Here is a 23445-nt window from a genome sequence, read left to right on the forward strand (position 1 = left end):
GACTATAATTTACTTATTCCACTGTGAGAGTTGAATCCACTGTCCGCGCGCCCGCGACGTACTTGTTCTACTGCGAGGAGAGAATATATGGTCCGAGTACAACTTAGTTATTCAACTGTAGATATAGCAACTTATACAATATTAGTATTTCCGTTGTGCTGACACTTTCCTACATTTTGCACTAACACATAACTCGGTATGCATATAATGTTATGATGACGAAGCGTGTTGTAGGCATTTTTGTTTTATAAGTTTTCTATCATCGAATATAAAGACGGATAAAAAATATAAAAATATATATATATATATATATAAAAATGTAATTATAAAAGTATTATAATATTCTATACATCATTTTTAAAGAACAGATAATTAAAAAGTAAATTTTTCACATCTGACGCTAAATAAGTGACTAATCTTTTCAATTTTTTAATTTGTAATATATTATATTTTTTAATCATAATTTTACATCACTTATTTTACATTAATATTTAATGCGGCTGTTTTTATGAATAATAATTATATATTTTAAGTTAAATTAAATTTAATTTAAATGAAATTAAATTGGATGCAATTTTACATTAATTACAGTTGACTGATAAAACTTTAGACGTGATATTAATTGAAAAAATAATAGTTACATAAATTTCAATATATTTATCTGTTTTGCAATAACAAATATTGCAGGAAGAGCGCATTTTGCGTCGCGGCTACAACCGATATCTCGATTAAAATCGCTCGAATTTACGGCGTAATAAACAAACCAGTTCAAAATATTTCCTCTCGCCAGTAACACGTCAGTGTCCGATAAATCCTCCCCGTCCTTCCCGATATCACCCGTTGTAATTGCGCGTACGATTCTGCCGGCCGAGTGACGCTTTGTTACACGATAGTGTCGAGGATTCCTGGCGCTATCAAGAACTGGAATTCCATTTCCAGGCCCCACGGGCGCAACTTTTTCTATTCTTCTGGTTCGGCCTGATTTATCGTCACCTTTACGCTCACGTGCCTGGGGTCTTCCTCCGGGTACACCCTGCGGTACACTCGCGTGATTGATACGGGGCTGTAGATCGTGGGGGTAAAGGGACGTTCCATAAGCCTCGCGTGCGGCCGGAATTCCCGATTTTCCGCTCCTTTCCTTCCAGTCGATGTATCCTTCGAAAATGGCCGACGGTACCAGCATGTTAATCACTCGCACGTCTCTCCGCTGCAAATTGCAGCTGATACGTATCTCTCAAGATTACTTCGTAATGCTTTTTGAAAAATGAATTCATTAAAGCGTTTTTCCAGCGATGAATAAAACGTCGCGAAAACTTTGTGAAAAGAATATCACTCGAACTTTTATATAAAGTATAATTTTTATGCAAACGCACTCCTTTTTTGATGACAAATCACATATTTGTATTGAAAGCCATCGATAAAAATAAAATGCAGTTTTAATGAAATGTATAATATACAAGAGAGTTGATTTGCAAAGTTATAATACATGTTTGAGCTACGATAAAATTCTGAAGAACTTTTCAATATTTTTTTACGATCTACGAAAGTACGTAACTCAGCATTATTCTTCTGCATATATCGTTCCTTTTATTCTTTCGTTCTTTTATTCGATTATCAGGGAAATCAACTCATAAATTTTTGCAATATCCTTTTACGAATCACTTTGCATTGTAAAACAGATACATATGTTGCTGATAACTTGATTCAGAAACAAATCAGTGATGTCAAATACATGAATAAAACGAATTACGTTGATTCGATAAAAAGACGTTACGTACTGTTGCATTCCAGAGGCTGAAGTGAGATCACCACGTTTCACTGGATCAGGCTGGCTGGCTTTTCCCGCCTTAAGAGCCGCTTACAAACACGTCCAATTAGAATTGGAATTTCGGCCCGAAGCGTGGGACGGAGTGCTCCTCCTGGCCGGAGAACGGGACGATCTTCAGGGAGACTTTATGGCTCTGATACTGCATCACGGGTTTATCGAATTCAGGTACATACGCTACTTAAACTAATTTATTGCCATTAATTTAATGACGGCCATCATAATTTGCATATCACTAAATCGTTCAATTATTTATCTCTATATTGGCGAAGTCAAATATGTATATGAGAACGTATTTAACTGAATAGCTGTACACAAGAAATATTCAGCCAAAATTTGTGACAAAATGTAATAACGAAATCAATATAATATAATGTGGTACTGCTTTTAACGCGTCTAACAAAATTATTATGTGGAACAAATAGACTACAAGGCTAAATTTTAGTAAACACTCTTCTGCTATTTGCTTTGTTTATTCGTCGATACAAGATCGCTGTTGTGCCTTTCTTTAATGTGTCTAAAATATTATTTGTGAAATTTGAATTACAATTACACATTAATTGTCGAATTACATTTAATATTTTGACTGTCTGTTGATCGACATTATAACACTTAGTTTTATCACCATCTGTTTTCTTTCATAGAGCTTGCTTATTATTTTGACGTTGAATATGTATTCGGTGATAGTCCATTTGTACTACTTAAGTCTACTTAAAACGTAAAATTAATATATCAACAGAAACACGAATAGCAAACTTTCTAAAAGGATTAATTTAATAGATGACAAGTGAGATCAGGATATTAATTAAAAGATTAAGAATGGATCGTCGTGAACGTCGCTGAAGTGTAATGAAGATCGCAAACTTCTAAATAGCATCAAGGTCCATCGATTTTTTTTTCTTTTTTTCCGCGCGAGCCGTATTGAATATAAAGTTATACGGGACGCTTTACAGGACACTTCAGCGTCATAATTTCGGTGGCTCCGCCGTGAGTTTGACGTGGTCATTAATTAAGCATTCCGCGCCGGGGCTAATTTTTCGTTTACAGCTTCATAAGCCGTGACTTAATGGCGTCCGCGTACGATTTATGAGCGCCGCGCAAAAAGTGGAAGTTTACCTCTTGCAATATACTCCGATTCGTTCCTTTTACGGCGTTTTGCGCCCCGTCGAGCATCGACAGCAAACTTTCGCGCCGTGAAAACGACGTTGTAGGATTTATTTTACAGCGTCGCACGCCGCGTAAAAAAGTTCCGCCTGCAAGTACGTACGTGGCCAAGTGTTATGCCGCCACATGACACCTGTAATATCACACCGGTACTCGCGCGCGAATCTCGCGACACACGCGACAGCGCACTCGAAATAACGAAATGTCTCTGGACGGACGCGCGGCTCCCGTTTCTCCGGGACTTAGAGTTGCGGGGGGGACAAAGGGAATTGAAATCACAGATTGAGCGTCAAATTCATAGACGCATACATCAGAGGCGCTGTGTATAATTTATTCATCGACATCCGTCGATATGGTCGCCTATTGTTGCCTGGATACCGCGGATTTGTTTCCGCAATTCATTAATCGAACGCTAAATGATTAGCCGTGTGGATTTGTCGTTCTATTAGCCGGGCGGGGAGTTATTACGGCGCGCTTACATATTAGCGGATTACTTTCGCGATGATCGCGAATAGATTATCAGCGCCGGCGATGATTTCCATATTGATCGCACGCCGACAACAAACGCTGCCAGCGATGCTGCGTTATCGAGGCGGCCGCAGACGTTATTGAATGCGGCTGTGGTCTTTTTTTGTCATTAACGCGCGAGCGCACCATCCATTACGTTATTAAAGGAGTTATTCATCACCGCATTTGGCGAATAGGCTGGGGCAGACACATCCAATACTGATTTTTCTACATCTATAGCCTTTCTATATACCTTTCTATACACGAGTTATTTTTACGGAAGAAAAAGAAGAGAGAATATCACACACAAAAGAGTACTTGCTTTCTGAATTTTTGGAATAAAGTTTTTTTTTCCCCTAGAATTATTAGATACGAATACAAATGTTTCGAAATTAATTGTAAAACTTTAATTGTAAAAAACTTCTGATCTATCCTCGTAGTTTAATTGAACAAAGAAAACTTTTACTGCAATGACATAACGAAAGAGTATTATTGCGAACTCCACTTCGGTCGACAGTGCCTGACATTTTGCGACGTGCCTGACATTCCCGATCGATTAACATTAGCATCGCACTTTCTGCGGTAAGGTTCGACTGCGGCAGTGGCGTGGGCACTGTGAGGAGCACGGAAACGGTGAAGCTGAACGAGTGGAATACCCTGAGTGTCTACAGACATCGATGGGACGCCTGGATCCAGTTGAATCAGGAGAAGAGGGTGGAGGGACGATCGAAGGTGAGGACACTTCATTTTATTTCCATCAAGGCCAGGCGCCGGATATTATTTACCCGTATATACCCCGCGTATTCAATGAGGAAATCGATAGTTCGCGGCGAGGCGGGACGTATTATCGGGATTACCAGTGAGTTTATTCGAATTCCCGAGATTCTTACGGTCGACGTCCACGCGGCTCGCCTGCCCGCCACCCTTGGGGACTTTCCGCTCGTGTTTTATGTAACGGCGCAATAAGAAATTGAAATCAATTGATCGCGATAATGGTAATTCGGTTGTCGCTCCTTGCGGTAAATAAGCATTTCATTTTGTTTAAGGCTTTGTTTAAAACATCGAGATGTGCTAAAGTAATTTTCTTTAATAAATATTTTCTTCAAAAAATGATAGAATATATATAAATTAATGATAACAAAATATAGCGATTAAATAATTATCGTGCGCAGAGAAAATATTTTAACACATTATTTTGAAGAGCGAAAGATATTTGAAAAATTATTCTTATCGTGCGGCTGAATTTTCAATAACTCAAATAGCGTATGCAAAAGAACAGTCGGAAATTTTGCTCGAATACATTGATGTTCACACGATCAGCCGTTGTAGAACAAAAATTGCTCCTATTCGATGAAATTCACTCGCGAAAAGTTTAATGGCGCCAGCATTAAACGCTGTTGTATCTTGTGGAAACTTCCTCGAAACTTTAATGAAAGAATGTAGTCCGGAAATTGAAGAAACGTTCTTACGTTTTGAAACTTCTTTCCCGAGTATTCCACGTGGGCTGCGCAGAGAATTTTTGACCTTCTTTTTTATTTCGTGCGCAAAGCTGAAACTTTGTTGGGATTTATATCGATATGTGCTAAAACGCATTATACGTTGCTGTCGCAAACGAAACTTCAGCTCTCTTGAAAATTCTTCTTTTGCTGCGGTCGCATTAAAAGCCCGCAAAAGCTCCGCATGAGGAGCTTCTTGCCCTATTTTTGGTGTCCCACATATCACAAGAAATAAGACACGAATAGTGTACTTTGGAAAGATTGCGATTTATTACTGTCGCAATATAATATCATTCTTGACCTCCAATTTTAGCGTCGTAACGTTAATCGTCTTAATGGTGTTTTATACAAAAAAAATACACATTATTTTTTCCAAAAACTTTATATACCTATACATTTTATACAAATATTTTTTTTTGACGGTAAAATTTTAACTTTGCGATGTAATAAAGAAGCTCTAGATAGTTTTGTTGAGAGAAATTTGCAAAGGAATTTGCCATTAATAAATTTTCCAAGGAATTCGCCATTAAACGCACTGACAGCCGCGCATTCCGTGCAAAAATAGCCGTGACAAAATGGGGCACGCGCAAAATTTTTGGAGAATGCAGTAGCGGTGATATAAGATGGCAAAAAGGTACGAGCGGTCGGAATATAGATCGAGACAAATGGCGGAGGGTTAAAAGCGGCGAACCACACCCTAAAGCGGAGCCACACCTTCCTGATCAATCTAATCAGGAAAAAGTGCCATTATCCATAAAACTTGTCTGAATACGGTACTTCCGGCCGGCGCGTAATAGTCGATCGATCTCGCTCTTTCGCATATTAATCCGTCCCAATTGATTATCCTCATGCTCGCTCGGTGTTCATCAAAATAGCATAACTCGAAAACCGCATAATAAAGGGATCCTCTATTTGCCGGAGTGCGTTCAAATAGCTATTACAGAAATGTATTGCTGTTTAGCCGCCGTGTGTTAGTTCGTTCGGATGTAACAGTTGGCTGAACGCGGAAATCTTTATTCAAAAGCTTAAAAAGAGAGGTGTGTTGAAAAATGCGCTAATGTCTCTTGTATCTAAATACAAGGTCTAGCGAGGGAAATCATACATTTTTATTTTTATTTTATTTTCCCTTTTTATATCGCCGACAATTGGCTGTATCGACTGTCTTCATCTTCAAAGTAGTCCCTTTTTATGATGCGATACACGAAGACCAGTTTCTTCACGCTCGATAGCATTTCTGGAACTCTTCTTGCGGGATCGCTTTTATGACTACTACCGTCTTCGATCTCGTCAAAGTATCTTTCTCCTACTGATCCCCATAAACCTTTACGTATCATTTCATAGATCTCGATTCAGTTGTCCCTTTGCTAAGAATTTTACACTGCTCTTCGCCGCTCTGACATCGCATCCGCCATCGCTTTCCGTCGAAACACAAGAACGCCCTACAGTAATCGCTCCCCCAAATTGACCAAAGTCAGTTCTACTGGTGATTGCTCTTAAGGGCTCGTGTCAAACATACAAATTTCCTCCACGGAGTCACTGTGCACCGAGAAAAAAAAGGAGGTCGGAAACTTGTTTGTCAAACTTTGTACATCAAGAACTCCAGTCAGGAAAAATTATTTTGCATATTGTAAAATTGTGCATTTTTCAATGTGCAAAACTTTATTTCCTTCTTCTCTTTCCAATCAAAAATTATAATACATGTGTTGTGATTTGCGAACACGTGAATGCAGGAAATACTTAATGTTGAAGTTATATTAATAACAATTTAAATTTACACACGAGAGAGAGAGTAAAAATAGTCACATTGTATTTTCTTGAAATTGCACAATTTGCGCGATTGCACGAGTTATATAATGGCAACGGTTTTATAGAAAATAATACCACTGTCCATTAAACAGGAATAATTATTTATAAATACGTGAACGTGAAAGACAAAGAGAGAAATATCAATTAATATTACAATTACTATTGACTCAATAATCTCACAGCCTTTTAAAATTACACATCAAAAATTTATATTCGCAATTTAGCATGCGACATAGCGCGGTAATTAATTTTTGTTTACAATATTTACGTCAAAAGTAATTAATCACTGTCAATTAATACCTACGTTATCGCGAAAAGCATTCTCGCGAGCGCGTTGTAATAATACAACTTTTTTCGATCATCGAAACAGATCCAGATCGGTCGCAGTCCAGTCACAAACCAGCGCGATCCTCAAAGCTTGACAAAATCGCTCTTAATTAAGAGTCGACGATTCAATTTACAAGGTATCAGCGCATGCCGCCGAGCAACGTTACTTCCTTTCTGATGCAAACGCCGAACAACGTTCTTTGACGCATGAGGTTTTCGTAGTTGTCTTGCAAACGAATACACGAATCTTATTGTTAACCGGCCCGCTCTTCGTTTTAATCGTATTCCGGCGCTTGTTGCGCGCCGCTTCTCGTGCTCTTTTTTTCTTAATTTAGTTTGCATCGCTTCTTCGTGACACTGTAACCGCCCGTTCGCCTTGTTACGTTGCAAATGAGATGCAGCGCCCGGACGAAGGATCAGAAGTGCAAGTGAGACTTATGGAGCCTTTTTGCGCCAGTGATAACGGATAATCTTTCAGAGGTGCTTGTTGAGAGGACTAGGAGACCAATTTGCCAAATTGGCGAGGTTAATGATATTTTTTTCACATAATACGTTTTAATACATTGTTATGCACACGTTGCGCAAACTTCGATACATTTGGCAAAATTGAAATTTGTTCGGAATATTGCGGCGTAAAAATATATAGATACACAAATATGACAAAAATGCAATTCTAGGCAATTGAGTGCAATTGATTGCAATGCAACTGAGTTCGACGATCAACAATGAAGATATTAAATATCAAGAGATCAAGCACCGTCGATAAATGTCTCATCCACTTTTTTCCGCCAATCCTTCTTCAACGAGTCTCTCGGTCGTCCAGAATAGCGGTATGATAACGAGGAATTATCGGCTGGTTCTCGACCTGTTTTTCTCAGGCTAGGTTTAATTACCTTTAAAATCGGGCAGCATCGCCGGCAAATGGCTTCGCGTTTCAAGCCCACTTTATCCTAGAGTGCCATTAAGCACTCGGTGTCCTAACGACAGCGTCGTAATTAGAGAAGCCACCCCTGACCTCTCCGCTGTCTTCCACTGTTCTCGCCGGTTCTTTCCCTTTCTCCTTCCTTTCTCTCTTTTTTTTCTCGCCGCATCTTCTTCGCTTTGGAAAAGAGATCAAAAGAACTGGAGCGTAACTGGTTGCCAAAGCCTTCCGCGGTCATGCGTGCGATCTTCTTGTTCGATTGAAGAATTTTCAAGAGTGGAATTCTGGAAGTGTCGATAGCTTATGATCGCGCGCGAGACGCGATTGAATACAAAATGCGCGATAAAACGACGTTGTGTATTGGCTGACAATGGGCATGGTTTGTCGTCCGATACGAGGCGGGGAATGCGAGAAATGCGCGACGTGAAATAACGCGGATTTCAGAAGAGATACGGAGGAATTTCCTATTTCACATCGTTTGTCACATCGCCGTACTCCTTTCGCAATAACTCCCTCGCATTGCAGCTGCCAATTTAGAATTTTAATTTATTTGCTTCATAAATAATTTTTCGATTCGCAGTGTATTTGTCTGATTAAAGATCTTTTCAACGAACCTTCAGATCTTTATGTCCCCATTATTGTATTAATTAATTAGAACGCAGCATTATTTTGTCGTTTTAAAAAATTCAACGTTCTCTTTTGTAGAAAAAATCAACTTTATGTTGCACATTTGATAGTTTATTATTGATGATCTAATTAAGAAGAGAGTGACTTTTATAGATAAAAATTCCAATATTTTTAATTTATTATTTCTTAAAAATTATTTTTTTGTAAAAAATATATATTTGACTTTTATATAAAATCTATCTTTCCAGTTTTATATCGGTATGCCACGACGTGCCGTAGTCAAATATATGCCAATAACGAATTCCTGTATGTGATCGTAAAAAGATTACACATCGCAGAAATATTTCCTTACATATTGTAGCCATGTGTAACATTTGTATATTGTTACCGTTGTTCTAGAAATATACAAAGGAATAGAAACTAGTCAGCGTTGGGCTTGTGTGCCGAATGGAATAATTTCATGCATTAATCAAGCGGCCGCAATTGCGCCGCGCGTTACACTGCACCTGCATACGTGTAACTAGAGAATTCCGGCTTCAATTGCAGGGTTTGTTCTCGAGAATTACGTTCCGCGAGCCACTCTTCGTCGGCGGGCCAGGAAATACGACCGGTTTGGAGCGACTTCCGGTGAGGACCGGATTTAAGGGTTGCATCCGGCATTTGGAGGCGAACGAGCACCACTATCGCTTTCCATTGGCACCACAGGGCGACGCCGCGAACGGATTCGACGTCGGTGAGTACAGTATCATGCAACTTCCGGTCTCAGCGCTTTTCGTTGAATCGAAGTTCTTCTCGCCTAATCGCGAAATCCTCTCGTAATCGATTTTTTGAGCGAGAATTGAGCACCGAAATAATTTCAGCGATTTTATATCGGTACTTTATCACAAAAATAGAATATTAAAAAGTTTTAATTAATAATATCAGTATTGAATAATTTAAATATTCAATATAAGATGCTTAATATATAAAATTAATACCGATTTTAAATCGATATATTATTGAAATTCTTATAATATTGAATATTAAAATATAATGCTATTAAATGATTATTATTATTTCCGGCTTATGCAAGAATAAAATCGTTATCTATAAAAAACGTTCCAATTTTTCTGCACGCCGAAATGTAAAATTAATACATTTCTAATACAAAAGTTTTAAATAAAAATATTTTATGAAAAATTAGTTAATTATAGATATAAACTAAATAATTTCTTTTAGTTTAACACATACAATTTAATCGACACATTCGGTTAAGCGATTCAGTTAATTATCTTCTCCAACAAGTTAAGTGTCTAGATGCGCGTTCGAGACTTCGAGTTACTTGGAGAATCCGTTTCTCACCGCGAAAAAAAAAAAGAAATATATTTGGAGTTAAATCGAGCGAGCGTCGGAGGATTTGCCAACTAAATTCATGTGACACCTGTTGTCCGTTTGCCGATATAGCTGTTAATTCGGTCACCCGGTAACGCCTAGTCGCATCCCGACCGACTAGGCTATGTCTGTAAGGCAGCCAAGTTAAAGTTTATAGTTATTAATTGTTTCAGATATTTGAGCGCCGGTTTTATTCTAGGCTCTGACTTTACAGCCGTCGCACGCGAACACGGAATACATAAATAATAATAATTCTGTCACACGCGCGAGTCGCTTTATTATTTCGTTGTTTGCACGCTGATAAACGTCGTGCTAGTTTCGTGCTACATTTTAGTTCGCTCTCTTTCACACGGTGAGTGATTTATTCTGAAAAAATCTGCATTGCGTTATTGTGCAAGTTACAATACTTACATAAATCATTTAACAAAAATGAAAATAATCCACTGCATTAAAAAAGATGAATTCAGTGTGTAGTTGTTGAATAGCAAATGCTTGTCGTATCAGTGCTGAAATATTATTGACAGCATTTTATTAAATCTTTATCGTATAAATAACACATTGCACAAATGGATATTTGTATACAATTTATAGATTCAAAAATAAAAATGAAATTCTACCACGGCGATAAAGTAACGTGCAACAAGAAGACAGTGAAAAATTAAAAAACAAAAAGAAATTAGAAAAATCAATTGGGAAAAGTGGAACAATAAAGTTCGATAAATTAAAATGAAAAGAAATATAATACCTACTTCGCACAAAGAGTGAAGAATACTTCAACACAAACCTGTAACACATTATTCTTTGCTACAGCTAATGATTGATTTTGAAGAAAAGCAATAACGAAACACAGTTTTATAATATTTCTTTAATTACTTTGAAATGAAAATATAAAAAAAGTTAAATGAAAATTTTTATTATTTTATTTTCAAGAATTTATTTTTTTAAGTTTATTAAAAATTCTTGTTTGTGTTTTTTTTTATGGATATTACACATTGTTTTATGGATTATATAAAATATTGTGATAATTTTTATTTCACTTTTTCCAACATAATAACAATTTTTTAATTTTAAACGTAATAGAATAAATCCTCCCAATTGTTTTGTATAAATGTTATACAATTCAGAGGATTTACTTTCTCTCTAATACCCATTTTTTTATCCGCAACAAACAATAGAAATTGAACTACTCTACACGTGTGTAGTTTCAAATTTTTCGGGGTGTATAGTTTGCGGAACTTTGTTAAAAAAAAATCTGAAACTCTGCGATATGTGGAAGCAATATACATGCTCTGCTTAATTACGCCGGAAATGATACGAATGCGCGGAACGGTTGTAATCGACGAAGAGCGAAGAGGAGAATACGTATATCGGACAAGATTATGATTATCGCGAGTAATTATCATCGTTATCGTTGTCGGAGTGTCGGTAATTAATTGTCAACATTTGGGGGGAAGTCGTTTAGGTCCGGCTGTGCATCAGCTGTGCTCCGTATGTCGCATTAATTACCTCTGAGTAATGGACGTCCGTCAGGTATTTATATCACGATACAACCGAATGCTATCTCTGTTTTGTAACATCGGGCGCACCATTGTCCACAATGTAATGCGGATCATAATTTAGATATTTGCAGTCAATTATGTCTGAAATAACTGCGCGATAAAGATGAAGATGCAATGTGAACTTTTAGTTTTTTTACAATATAAATAATTTTTAGACAATATATGTTCAAAATAATGTTCTGAAAAAAAGCAGACACCAATCTAAAGCTGAAAAATCGGTTTTTTTATTTATAAAAATAAATATTAATAAATATTTACGAATAATAATGGCTTACAATTAGTATGAAAAACATGAAAGTGGAATAAACATGAGTTTTGTTTTTAATACCTATACTATATAATACGTTTGTAATATGTTAAATAAATTTAATGATAGCGATACTAAAGTATCATTTGCCTGATAAAGTGTTTGCAAAAATGTTTTATAAACTCTTTGGTGTATTTTGTTCAATAATTTATCTAATAAAATCTAATTTAAGCTTTTTTCACGAAATATCAAAAATTGAATTTAGAGTTTGTTTTTCGTTCATTCATGGGCAAATAATCCCGTACAAAAGTAATGCATTCAAAATCAGTTGAAGTGCATTGCCAAACGTAACCGGTTAATCGATCATACATTGCACGCATGAAGTACGCTCTTTATCAACGGGCAGCATTAATTATCATAGATCAATCGTTACTATCGAGGCATCATTATGCAAATTTGCAGAGTACGAGTTGAAGTAAAGTTCGTTTTTACTCGCAACGCAAATATCAACGTGTATAAACATTGTGCGTAATTAATACATTTAATTTAGAGCTTATACCTGTAATTAATTGTTTTTATGATTACCACTGTTTTTGAAAACATGCAATGATATCAGAAATTGAAAAAAGTGAAAAGCAACATTAATATCGAAGTTTATTGATTCGACAACAACACTTTCGGCCGAAAGGATTGAATTATGAGTTAACTACTACAGAATGACGCATGATCTCGTTAATATTTAAAACATCAATTAACGATTAATAATTCATTGTATTTTAAATTAATTATTCTGTTAGCTATTATTACAGTTTGTTATTCTCGGCTTGCGACTATCGATCTGTTACAATGACGCATGAGATAGATAAGACGAGCCGGGTCGAAAGTTACTTTTCGATTCGGCGAACGTTTGCCGTACAGAGAGACCCTTGAAAAGATAACACCCGTTAGATTGGAAAACTTCGGAAAGAGTTCGAGAACCCCAGCACTTTGCGAAAACGAATAACCGACCGGCAGTAAAAATCGTCCGAGTCATTCATTATTGCGAGATCACTATCGGCGCGATCTTTAAGGTTTCGTCTCAGGTGCGCGGAAATGTTCCGATATAGAAACTTAAATCCTCTTTGTTGCACTTCTGCAGTCACCAAATAATTAGCGCGGCTGCAACGACCAGGATATTTCTTAAATTTTTATCTGCAAGAAATTGAAAAAATCAAAATTGATTCAACGAATAAATCTCGTTTCCTTTTTTCTTTCAGAAGCTATTGTCATATTTTATCATACGTAATATCTGCAATATACGAAAACTTGAAAGAGAAGCTTGTTAACATGTGATAATTTGTTTCGCAACGCGATAACGCGAGTATAAAATACGAGTGAAAGCTAGTGACGCGAGAAACATACACTGTTAAATATTATATTTCACAACAGGGAAGTCGCGTACTTCCGGCCGGTCGTGCCGGCACGTCGTAAAGCTCAAGCGTTGAACGTTACATCGCGGGATCGCCGACGTCGCGCGGACGTCGCGCGCGCGAAAAAAAAAAAAAAAAAATCCCCGCCGTCAATGCTCGCGCGCGCCAAATGATATCGTCGAAAATACGATGAGGCGGAAGAGATTGATACTTCTACGCTCCGATAAATCGGTCGGGACGGCCTGTTGAGGCGCTCGAGCGGTTTTATTGGTTTTATCTCGCGCGCAGTCGAATCGTGTCGAGAGAGAGTCGCAGTCGAGTCGATCCTGTGCGATTCGGCGACTCCCGGCGTCCCGTGTAACTCTCGATTTCGCGCCCCGCCGGAACTTTTATTAAATCGCCTGATTTATTGTCGTTCCAGAGGAGTGTACGGCCGACAGGTGCAGCAAGGTGCCATGTTCCCACGGTGGAAAATGCCTGACGACCGGAGGCGACACGGCTGTCTGTCTCTGCCCGCTCGGCTACACGGGCGATCTCTGCGAGACTCGGGTGGACCTGCAGGTAATCGAATCAATTTTGAAGGAACTATAAGCGCGAACGTTCACCAAGATTATACAGGAGAGAGGCCGTATTACCCGTATTACCGGAACTACGGCGCGATCTCTCTTCCGCTTTGTGCTGCAATTTAGCGCCAGTTAACGAGACCGATCGCCTGCCAAAAGAACGACGGTCAGCTTATTATGAACGGTTCATACACTTTATTGCTTTAATTCGTTTCGGCAATTTTAGAATCTCTTTAGATGAGTATATCGAAGTATAAATATATCGAATATTATTTAAAACTTGGTGTCAACATATGCGCGAAGTTCAAGTTGGACGAATTTGATCGAAATAACAATTCTCTTATACATTCTCTGCGTGTAAGATATAATTGCTCTTCGTAAAGCATTTATATTTTAACGAGGGAAGAAAAATAGAAGGAAGATTTAATTGGAGGAAGAAAATGCGGTTTATAAAAATGAGATCAGCCTAATTACTTCGCCGATAAAAAACGACGAACAAATGCTTCACTCTTGCTTAATCGGTTGCCATCTGGTGTATGTATAGATATTTGTGAGCTTAAGTCTAATTTTAAGCAGCAATTTGCTGGTACCAAGTGAATATTGAGCAACACGCCGTTTTCCCGTTTAGCAATAACATTTGCAATGTTGTTTTTAGTCGACGCTTTAGAAATCTCTCTTCATACAAATTTCATCATTTTATGTTTACAACATTTTAATATTTTTTATACACCAGCTTCACAAAATATTTTGCTTTCTCGAACTTAAAGTGATTTTTACGATAGAGTCGTGTAAAAATAATGGAAGATTAGGGATAAGGAAAATAATGCTTCAAAATTGCAAGATTGAGATAAATAGCATTTTGATGTTTCTAAGAAGATGTTTCTAAATAATCTTGAAGCTTCACTGAACAAGCAGCGAGCCACGGTTCGCGAATCCGAACACGACTTACAACGTGGAAATGCTGCAATAACACGCTGGCATTCGTGCCGGCGCATTTGTGTCACGTTGTGCTGCGTTACGATATTCGGTCTTCGCACATACGGCATTACACAATGACGATTCGTCGATTCGCACAATGCTACTCATGAAGCCGTGCATCGAAAACGTGTTCCCAAAACTAAATCCGTCGACAAAATTTATTTGACTTTTAATTGCCGAATTGTTTGCCGTTGTTTTCAAACTTAAAAATCAATTTCTTGAAATTTTTCGCTCGCTCGCGACTAATTTTAAAAACAATTTTACGATCTCAATTTCGAGAACATTGACATTTGCAACGGGGCACATGCAATATAGGTCATCCTCTCTACGTGCAAATGATATTGCATCCACGCTTGCGGATGCGCAGACAGCGAGCCTGTTAACATCGCATCAGACGCGACGTTGTTACGTTATGCCGGCACGTTACGAGGCTTCGTTGATCGTACACGCGGCTTACGTTACCTAAGACCCGATTGCACCGACAACGCGAATTGAATAAAGTTGACTTAGGCTTTCCAGATTAGGCTCGCATCCATCAACGAAGAAACGTTTGTCAAATCTTCCGTGTTAAATCTTTCTTGATAGATTGCGTCCCTTCTCGATAGTTTCACCTGCGTCACGGCATTAATATATTCCTGTAGAAAAAAATAAATACAGCACTAAAACTTTCTCGTATTTTGCGCCATTTTACGGCACAGTTTATATTATTGTAATTTATTCAGTTTGTCGCATTATTTTCGCATAAAATGCCGTTGCAACCCGCTACACTGTAGCATTAGTATTAAAAAAAAGCCCATGAATATTCATTGTCCCGTTGCGTCAATCCTGTGAATGCATTGTCTCAAAATGCGACACTGCGTGCGGGAATCGATCGTGTCCCTTCGTAAATGACGCGTTTATCCGCGCAATAAGCGCGGGTCGACCGCAAATAATTAACACTTGCCTCGTTAACGAGGCGGCTTAAACGAGTGGAAAGACATGATTCGCGCGTTGGCATGCAACGTACGTGTCTAACGCACATCGTACATGCAAACATTCCAAATCGAGCGTTGCCTGTCGAGATTCTCGCAATTTATACCAAGTGACTTAATGGAGCGAACGCGGCCGCATTTGCCGGAAGTCACCGTATGCGGCTCGTCCGGGTGTGCGCTCACAGTTACTCGCGGATTATGCATGGTTATATGCGATATCGATTATGGCAATGGCGGAAGACGGAGAGAGATATATATTCGGCTCGGCGCGATGAAATTGGTATCGGCATTCGACCGATATTACTTCCGGCGCGACGTGAAATGACACTGAATACCAAGCTATAAAGATACATTCACATGCATCAATAACGACTCAGCGTTGCGTCGATAATTCGGAGTTGCTGGCGACATTAAGTCGATTTACAAAGACTGTTTGAATCATTGTATTTACTAATATCTAGACGACATCATTTATAAATTGAGAATTACACTCTTTGACACTTGTATAAAGAGTACCGTTTATTATTCCAACTCAAAATTGGACTTTTCAAGATAAATAAATATAGCTAAATATATTAAAATTTATTAATTGATATTAAATATGTTAAATAATTTATATTCACTGTTCGTAAAACTTAACAGTTGTGTGAAAGTTCAGATTTGCCAAAAATGTAGATTTTGCTTTGATTCAAAATTCTTACATTTTATATAGAGATAGTTTTCGTGCTTAATTCTTATTCATAAACTTTAAAGTAATTTTTATTAATAATTATAATACACACGTATATCTATTTTCTCTACAGAAATTCCCTTTTCTCAAAAAAGCTCGAAATTTCTTAGAAATTATGATAACATAATAATAAATCAAAAGTAGCATATTGAAGTTGCAGGTACCATCATTTTTTATGTACATTGCGTTTTGTGCGCAAGAAAAAACTTTGGTGAAGAGATGTATCTTTCGCAGATGGATCGTCGCGTTTCCGATCTCGAAATCAGAACATAAACTAGCTCGAGAAACGACCATAAAGGGCTCCAGTTAACGAGTATCACTTCAAACTCGAAACTCGTTCTCGAACTTTGGTCTCTCGCCCAACCGTTCCCGGAGTTTAATTCCATTAACGTACAAGCGGAAGAGGTATAGCCATAATAACCAAATGTCGCCGGAATATTGTTGTAATTTACAATGACGACTATTTTTACGACATCCGCCGGAAAACGCCACCGGACGTCGGACTAAAATACTAGTGTCGAAGAAAAACTAAACGACTCAGACGACTACATGCTTTTATTGCAATACGTGTGGCACATTTTATTGGCTCGTTCGCGCAAGACGTGAAGGATAATGTTCTTCGTATGAAATAAATATTTGATACATTTTTTTCTCGGAATGTATAAAATAAAAATAAATGTTTAGTCTACTTGCGGATAAACGCATTGCGATGTAGAAAATGATACTTTCGATTTATCGTCAATCAAAATTGAGATGAATATAAAAAGCACAATAATATACAATATAAAGTTTTTAAAGCTTGTTCATTGCATCTTATAGATCAGTGATTCTAAAAAAATTAGCATAATGCCGTAGCATAACAGAACCTTTTATTATACAATTTATTTTACTTAAACGTTACCAAACATGCGGGGAAAAAATCCGGTAATGTATTTTGTACTACAAATGTTTAAAAACAATTTTTGAATTTATGATTGCAATTTTCTGAAAATTATAATCTTCTTTCCCTATTCATATGCTACTTGGACAAAGTGGTTTCGGTGCTAAAGCGAAGGAACGCGCACGAGGCTCTTCCGGAAATTACATATCCAACTGAAGGATGTATTGCATTACTCTTAGACATGAAATTATATGAATAAAAAGTGAAAAATGGGAAATGCGTAATATAATAAAAAATATACCACAAAGAAATCGGGAAACGTTGAATTTTTTAAAGGTTGTTATTAAAATTATTATTTTTATATTGAAGTCACTCCGTAATGAAGTAAAATGACAAAATAAAATATATGTTAAAAATAATATTAATTAATTATTTTAATATTGACATGTATAAAATAAAATGGTTATCGTAATTATCGTTAATCGCGTTATTAGGCAATCTTTAGTTTGCAACTGTATATTAAAATTTTTATAATCCAATATTATTCAGAATCGATTTATCTATTATTAACATCAAGTAATATTCGAATTACGTGAAAAATAAATGCAGCACACATCATATATTATTTATCGTTAAAATACCGGATATAATTAAAATTTCAGTGCTCTGAACGTAAGCGTGGAAGGGAAAAACATTTCCCTCAAAAACAACAACATAGAATCAGCGAAGCATTCAAAGGTCAAACAGTCTTGGAAAAAAAAAAATGATGCTCGGTGATGAAACAACATATTTTAATAATGTTTGTAATAACCGACAAAGGTCGATGATGTTTTACTCGATAAAGCAGGGCGACATTTCGGAGTACGAAACGGTCTCGTAAAAAATTTGTGAACCTATCAACGGTCTTTGCGCGCCGGAGAGTGCCCGTGAACATCAGGACGACATAAGCCGGACAGAAGGACGATGTCGTGAGCGGGGCGAGAAAGGGTGTTCCCCCAGGGATCTTACGAGTTGCTGGTCTTTCGCATAATACAAGGTTACTCCTCTACTGGCTCTCCCGCGGGAGCTTCTTATCACCGGGACATAGCTTTCACGTAGCGGGGAAAAAGGAAAGGAGGCCAACGGGCGCGTAGGCGTCGCGCGGTATATAACTGGAAATTTCTTAAAGGAGCATATCCGACGCGCGTTCGACTTAACGACGCACCGTCAGGATCCCTTCCGCTCTGTCGTAATTAATTTACGGCCGCTCCTCTCGCGCCGGACCCGTGCGAAAGAGATCCGTTCGCGCTTTCGTCCCTTTGATTTTTGCGAATTTCGTCCTCGCGTCACTCGACGAAAACTATACCGAAGAGCGGCACTTTGAGCGTTCGGATGAAGAAATTGAATGAGTCTGAGGCGAAATGTAAAGGATATTCGTAATATAATGTTCTCCCTTATGCATTATAAATAGCGTGCTCGTAAATTATAATATTTCTGTAAAAATATTGCAACATGAATAATTTTCAAGCTAAGTAATTAAACTGCAAAGGCATTTTGATCTAAAAAAATGCAGGCGGAAAACAAAACTTTATTTTAAAATTATTTTCAAACAGAATCCTTTATTTTCAAATCATTTTGAAGTAGAAATTAAACAGATTTTTTACTTAAAAAAATTAAATGCAGTTTGCCTTCCGTAAATAATTAAACGTATTTTCCCAGTCACGAGTGAAAGCTTTCATTTATTCGAAAAGGAAATCTTTGAAATATTTATGCAGAGAGAAGATTTCTTTCATGAATCATAGTTAGAAACATGTTTATAATTAAGTGAGCGCCGGGCAGCAAACGTGTTAACATTTTCTACTTGCCGCATTCTAGTTTAAAATTTTAGACTGTGAGAAAGAATAATTGTGTTTCCTTCTTTCACGTATATGGTTAGTACATTTTTAATGTATATTAGATTTGCGCTTGTTCTTACCGGTGAAATAAAAAGTATGACAAAATTTTTATACGGAAATCAAATTAAGGTGAAAATTCGCGAGGCTTTGATGGCAAAAAAAAATATATATTATCCGTCTCACTCTTATCTACATTCGTAAGTAAATGCACGTCGCACGTTGATATTTTCTAGAGTCTCACGAAACGGGCACCATATAATTCGCCGAAGGTTCCCGCGCGCGAGCGCTTACGTTTTGCGCTTTATCTTGAGAGGTAACTGACGTACAAACAATTACCAGGCAGTCTCATTAAGGCGGAAGGCGGCCCGCTTCGACCTCTTACTGCTCTTAAGGCACTTGAATGCAGCTATATCAAGGATTATCCGAGACAGTGACATACAGCGTATTTGCATTTCGATTTACGAAAAGCACAAAATCCCGCGCCGACCGTAAATTAAATAACAACAGCTGTTCTGAGAGTTTCTCTACTTTATGCTTGACGATGGGAAGAATTATTACAGTTCCGCGAGGGAAACGTGCATGCGAGAGACCAAACGTGCGCGCTTGTAATAACAAGAAATATATTGCCTAAATATATCACAGCTTTAAAATTGTTATGAGTGAAGCGGCAACTATCCATCTATCTCCAGTACTCGCGTACAAACGATTCCAGATAAGAAGCGCTTTTTTGAAATAAAAGGGATTTTTTTCCACGCGAAATTTATTTCTGATTATAATTACAAATGTAGAGTGTGAAAATTGCTTGGATAGAACACATCAAAATAATTGAATACATTGATGAATTGAGATATTCAATTGAATAGATTATTTCTTTTAATATAATAGATAGACTGACTCAATTTCGGCGAGTTAAACATGAATATTATTTAAAAATGTATGAATTTTCTTTAATTATCAGATGAGACTCTTCTATAATTTATAATCTACCATTTTATACTTTACATAAATATATACACATTTACATATCATGATAAGAGCATACGTAGTGTGCATAATCGTGTAGAGGACGCGAAACGCAGAAAAACCGTTTTTACCGCATGTCTCTACGTCAATTTTTTGCCAAGTTATAGCGTTTTGAAGATCCGACGCGCGAGTGTGCTATTTATACGCGGTGGAATGCGGAAATACGGAAGTTCGACGCGTCTGCCGCATTTTTTAGCGCGTGGGTGGTGCGAATCTAGATCAGCTATTAATAGCACGTAACAGTAGGTCAATGACCAGATGGTGGTGGTGGTAATAAGAGGCTCACGTGATTGCATCGTCGCCTTGCATAGTCCACTTCGTCCCTCTGTCGGGATTATGGAAAAACATGATTGAAAATCGATAAAACTGTCAATATCATCGCGCCAAAAAGTTGTAGTGGATAGCGTTGGACAAGTTTCGCTTGAAAACTACGATTCCAACACTTCTGGTAGGACTAGAATCATTTATCCCGCATCATAAATGTGAATAGGTTCATTAATTCATTACGAAAATCAAATTAACCCTTTTGGATGCACAGCATAACGAAGCGCAAAGTTGCTATCGGCCGACGCGCCAAATTTATAGGTTAGATTAGTAGATATGCATACACATTTTGCAGTCGCAATGTCCTGTGCCCTGTGTCCTACGACCACATGAGCATATTTCGGATGGCTTAAATATACACATGCCTTTTGTACCGAAAGGATTAAAGAAAGACTATTATATTCTTTGTTAAAGAAAATCTCACATCTTTCTCAAAGACGCAGTATGACATTCTCAATTCTATTATAATAATTTTGTTTGGAAAATTATCTGTAATTGTGTATCTTGAATATACAATCGGTTAAATTATTTGATATTTGTTCGAACAGAAATAATTATCATTCATCATCTCGACGACGTTTATTCGTCCAAATATTTTTGCAGTGCACGATTCGTAATAAGATTTAGCAATAGTAAAATTGCTGAGAAATTTCTAAAATTCTTTCTTTATTCTCCACAATCTACATTTAGTTCAGTGAAGAGTTTTACTGTTACAATTTAATTACGTCTTCTTACGGAATATCGTACTTACGAATGTGATAAACGTTAAAGTTCCTCATGTTCTTCAACGAAGTAGCTATAAATTATCGCGACAATTTCCTTCCTGAATTTACATTATCATTCACGGTACACGCGAGTCGTCGTGATATTAACGTTTATTACGAGGAATCCTATTAACATAGAAATATTTCCGAATTTAGTTAGGGAAATACACGAAAATAATAGACATCTGTAAAATGCGCGAGCCATTTATGTTTCTTTTATATTTTTCTTTTGTGCGCTACTTTTTAAATTACGTTGGAAACTTTTGCCTGAATAGAAAGGTAGATTTGAATTCAATCGACATCGGTCATTTCTATTTGTAAGAGATAAATTCCTCATTCTCTGATTCCAATTCAGAGCATTTTGGACTCTACTATCTACAGAATTCTTAACCAATATGGAATCGACTTTTCTGAACAAAAGCATCGAGAAAAACAATAGTTTTGAACAAGAAGTAAAAGATGGTTTGGAAATTACGAATATTCATAAGTATGAGCAATTAGTGAAACATTATTCTCTTTATTCAATTCTATGCAAACTTTAGTAACTGAATAATTAACGAATCGGTAACAAGAATATATTTGATGTAAAATGTCGAAAAACCGCGAATAAATAACTATCTCTTGCCACATGTAAAAAAATCGACTGTAAACCGATCGAAGGGAACTAACTCGCGCTAACTGTGAAACATTGCTGTTTTTTTTCCTCCATTCTACCGGAGTTTAAAAAAAAACACACACATACACACACGTAGACGAGAAGTAACAAATACGATGTATTTGCCGGTCTCCAATGGCAGGCGATTAAGGATGAGGTCGGGCAAAAAGCAGGGGATGCATTTGCGCCCGGTAACGACATTTCCATGCAATCTCAGACCGCACGATGTTTTATTCCCGCAGGTTCCATCCTTCAACGGATCCTCTTACCTACGTTATCCGGGATTGGCGGACACGTCGCTGTCGTGGCTGGAATTGTCCGTCACGTTGAAACCGACCGCGTCGGATGGCGTGATACTCTACAACGGCCATCACAGCGACGCCACCGGTGACTTTATTGCGCTCTATCTGTCCTCGGGGCACGTGCAGTTCACCTTCGACCTCGGAACAGGACCTGCCACTTTGAGGTAAGCCGATGGTCCCTGCCGACGAAGTTCCGCGGGCGATTCCACGTCGCGACGGAAACAGGCGAGAATCCACCCCCGAGCCGTACCGGAGAGCTACGCGATAGACGTATTCGTTACTCGCGGCACGCCGCGCGCCGCTCGCGGCGCTGCATCAACGGGGCGATAATTGCATCGTTTGCGTATGCAGGCCGTCAGACAATCCGCGTTAATTAAACCGACACCCGTATCGATATCGCGCGCGTCCGCGTGACGCAGAGGCTTTTTGCGCCGTTGTTTTTGCGAAGGGAACGGAACGTTAATGCGCGCTAATGCTGATTGTTCGGATCGACTTAATCTGTTTGCAGTGATTAATGGCGAATGAGATTATTGTTGAACGAAATTGATCAAAAGCTGCGATTGCTTCCTTGGATAAACGATGAAAATGTTTAGCTAATGGTTGCCGTTGTGTTTTTTAAACGTCAATTACCATTATATAGATTTTGGAAGATAAAAAATGCAAACTTGGACGCTCTAGATTCATGTTTAACGCGGAATGAAGCTTTTATAGATGTTTTGCAGAACATAATGAGCGCTGATGTTAATTTGAATCTATTTAATTTGTTGTAATAATTAACATAAATTACTATTAAGTAAAATCGGTCAGCTTTTTTTGGATAATTATTCAAGTATCGCGTTCAAATGTTTTCAATTATTAAATAACAAATAGCAAAATAGTATTTTTTAACATTGTCGTTGTTTTAGATAAAGTCTTAAATTATGAATACATGAATCATAATTATTTTAACACAAGATATACGGTTGCATTATTTAAATAGCACTATATAAGAGAGATTCGGAAAGATGTTATGAATTTATGAAATGCTTCGTATTCACATTCAGACGACTTGAATATCTGACTGCTTTTCTATTCCGTCGAATAAAATCTGAATATTGGAGTATCCGTTTACTTCACAATCG

The 23445-nt window shown here is 37.6% G+C and overlaps 1 protein-coding gene across 2 annotated transcripts in view; it reads left to right on the plus strand.

Moving 5' to 3' along the window:
* The window catches only part of SP2353 (EGF like, fibronectin type III and laminin G domains protein pikachurin), an 87669-nt gene that overhangs the window by 50238 nt on the left and 13986 nt on the right, over positions 1-23445 (plus strand). For both annotated transcript variants that reach the window (XR_010888475.1, XM_067349360.1), the window contains exons 6-10: positions 1792-1993; positions 4084-4228; positions 9221-9407; positions 13682-13821; positions 22265-22488. Coding sequence is in view for 1 of the 2 variants with exons in the window: in XM_067349360.1 (XP_067205461.1) it covers positions 1792-1993; positions 4084-4228; positions 9221-9407; positions 13682-13821; positions 22265-22488 (898 nt within the window). In the remaining variant the exon portion in view is untranslated. The remainder of the gene's footprint in view (positions 1-1791; positions 1994-4083; positions 4229-9220; positions 9408-13681; positions 13822-22264; positions 22489-23445) is intronic.

The sequence above is a fragment of the Linepithema humile genome, chromosome 2 (assembly GCF_040581485.1).
Source record: "Linepithema humile isolate Giens D197 chromosome 2, Lhum_UNIL_v1.0, whole genome shotgun sequence".
In the NCBI taxonomy this organism is placed as follows: Eukaryota; Metazoa; Arthropoda; class Insecta; order Hymenoptera; family Formicidae; genus Linepithema; species Linepithema humile.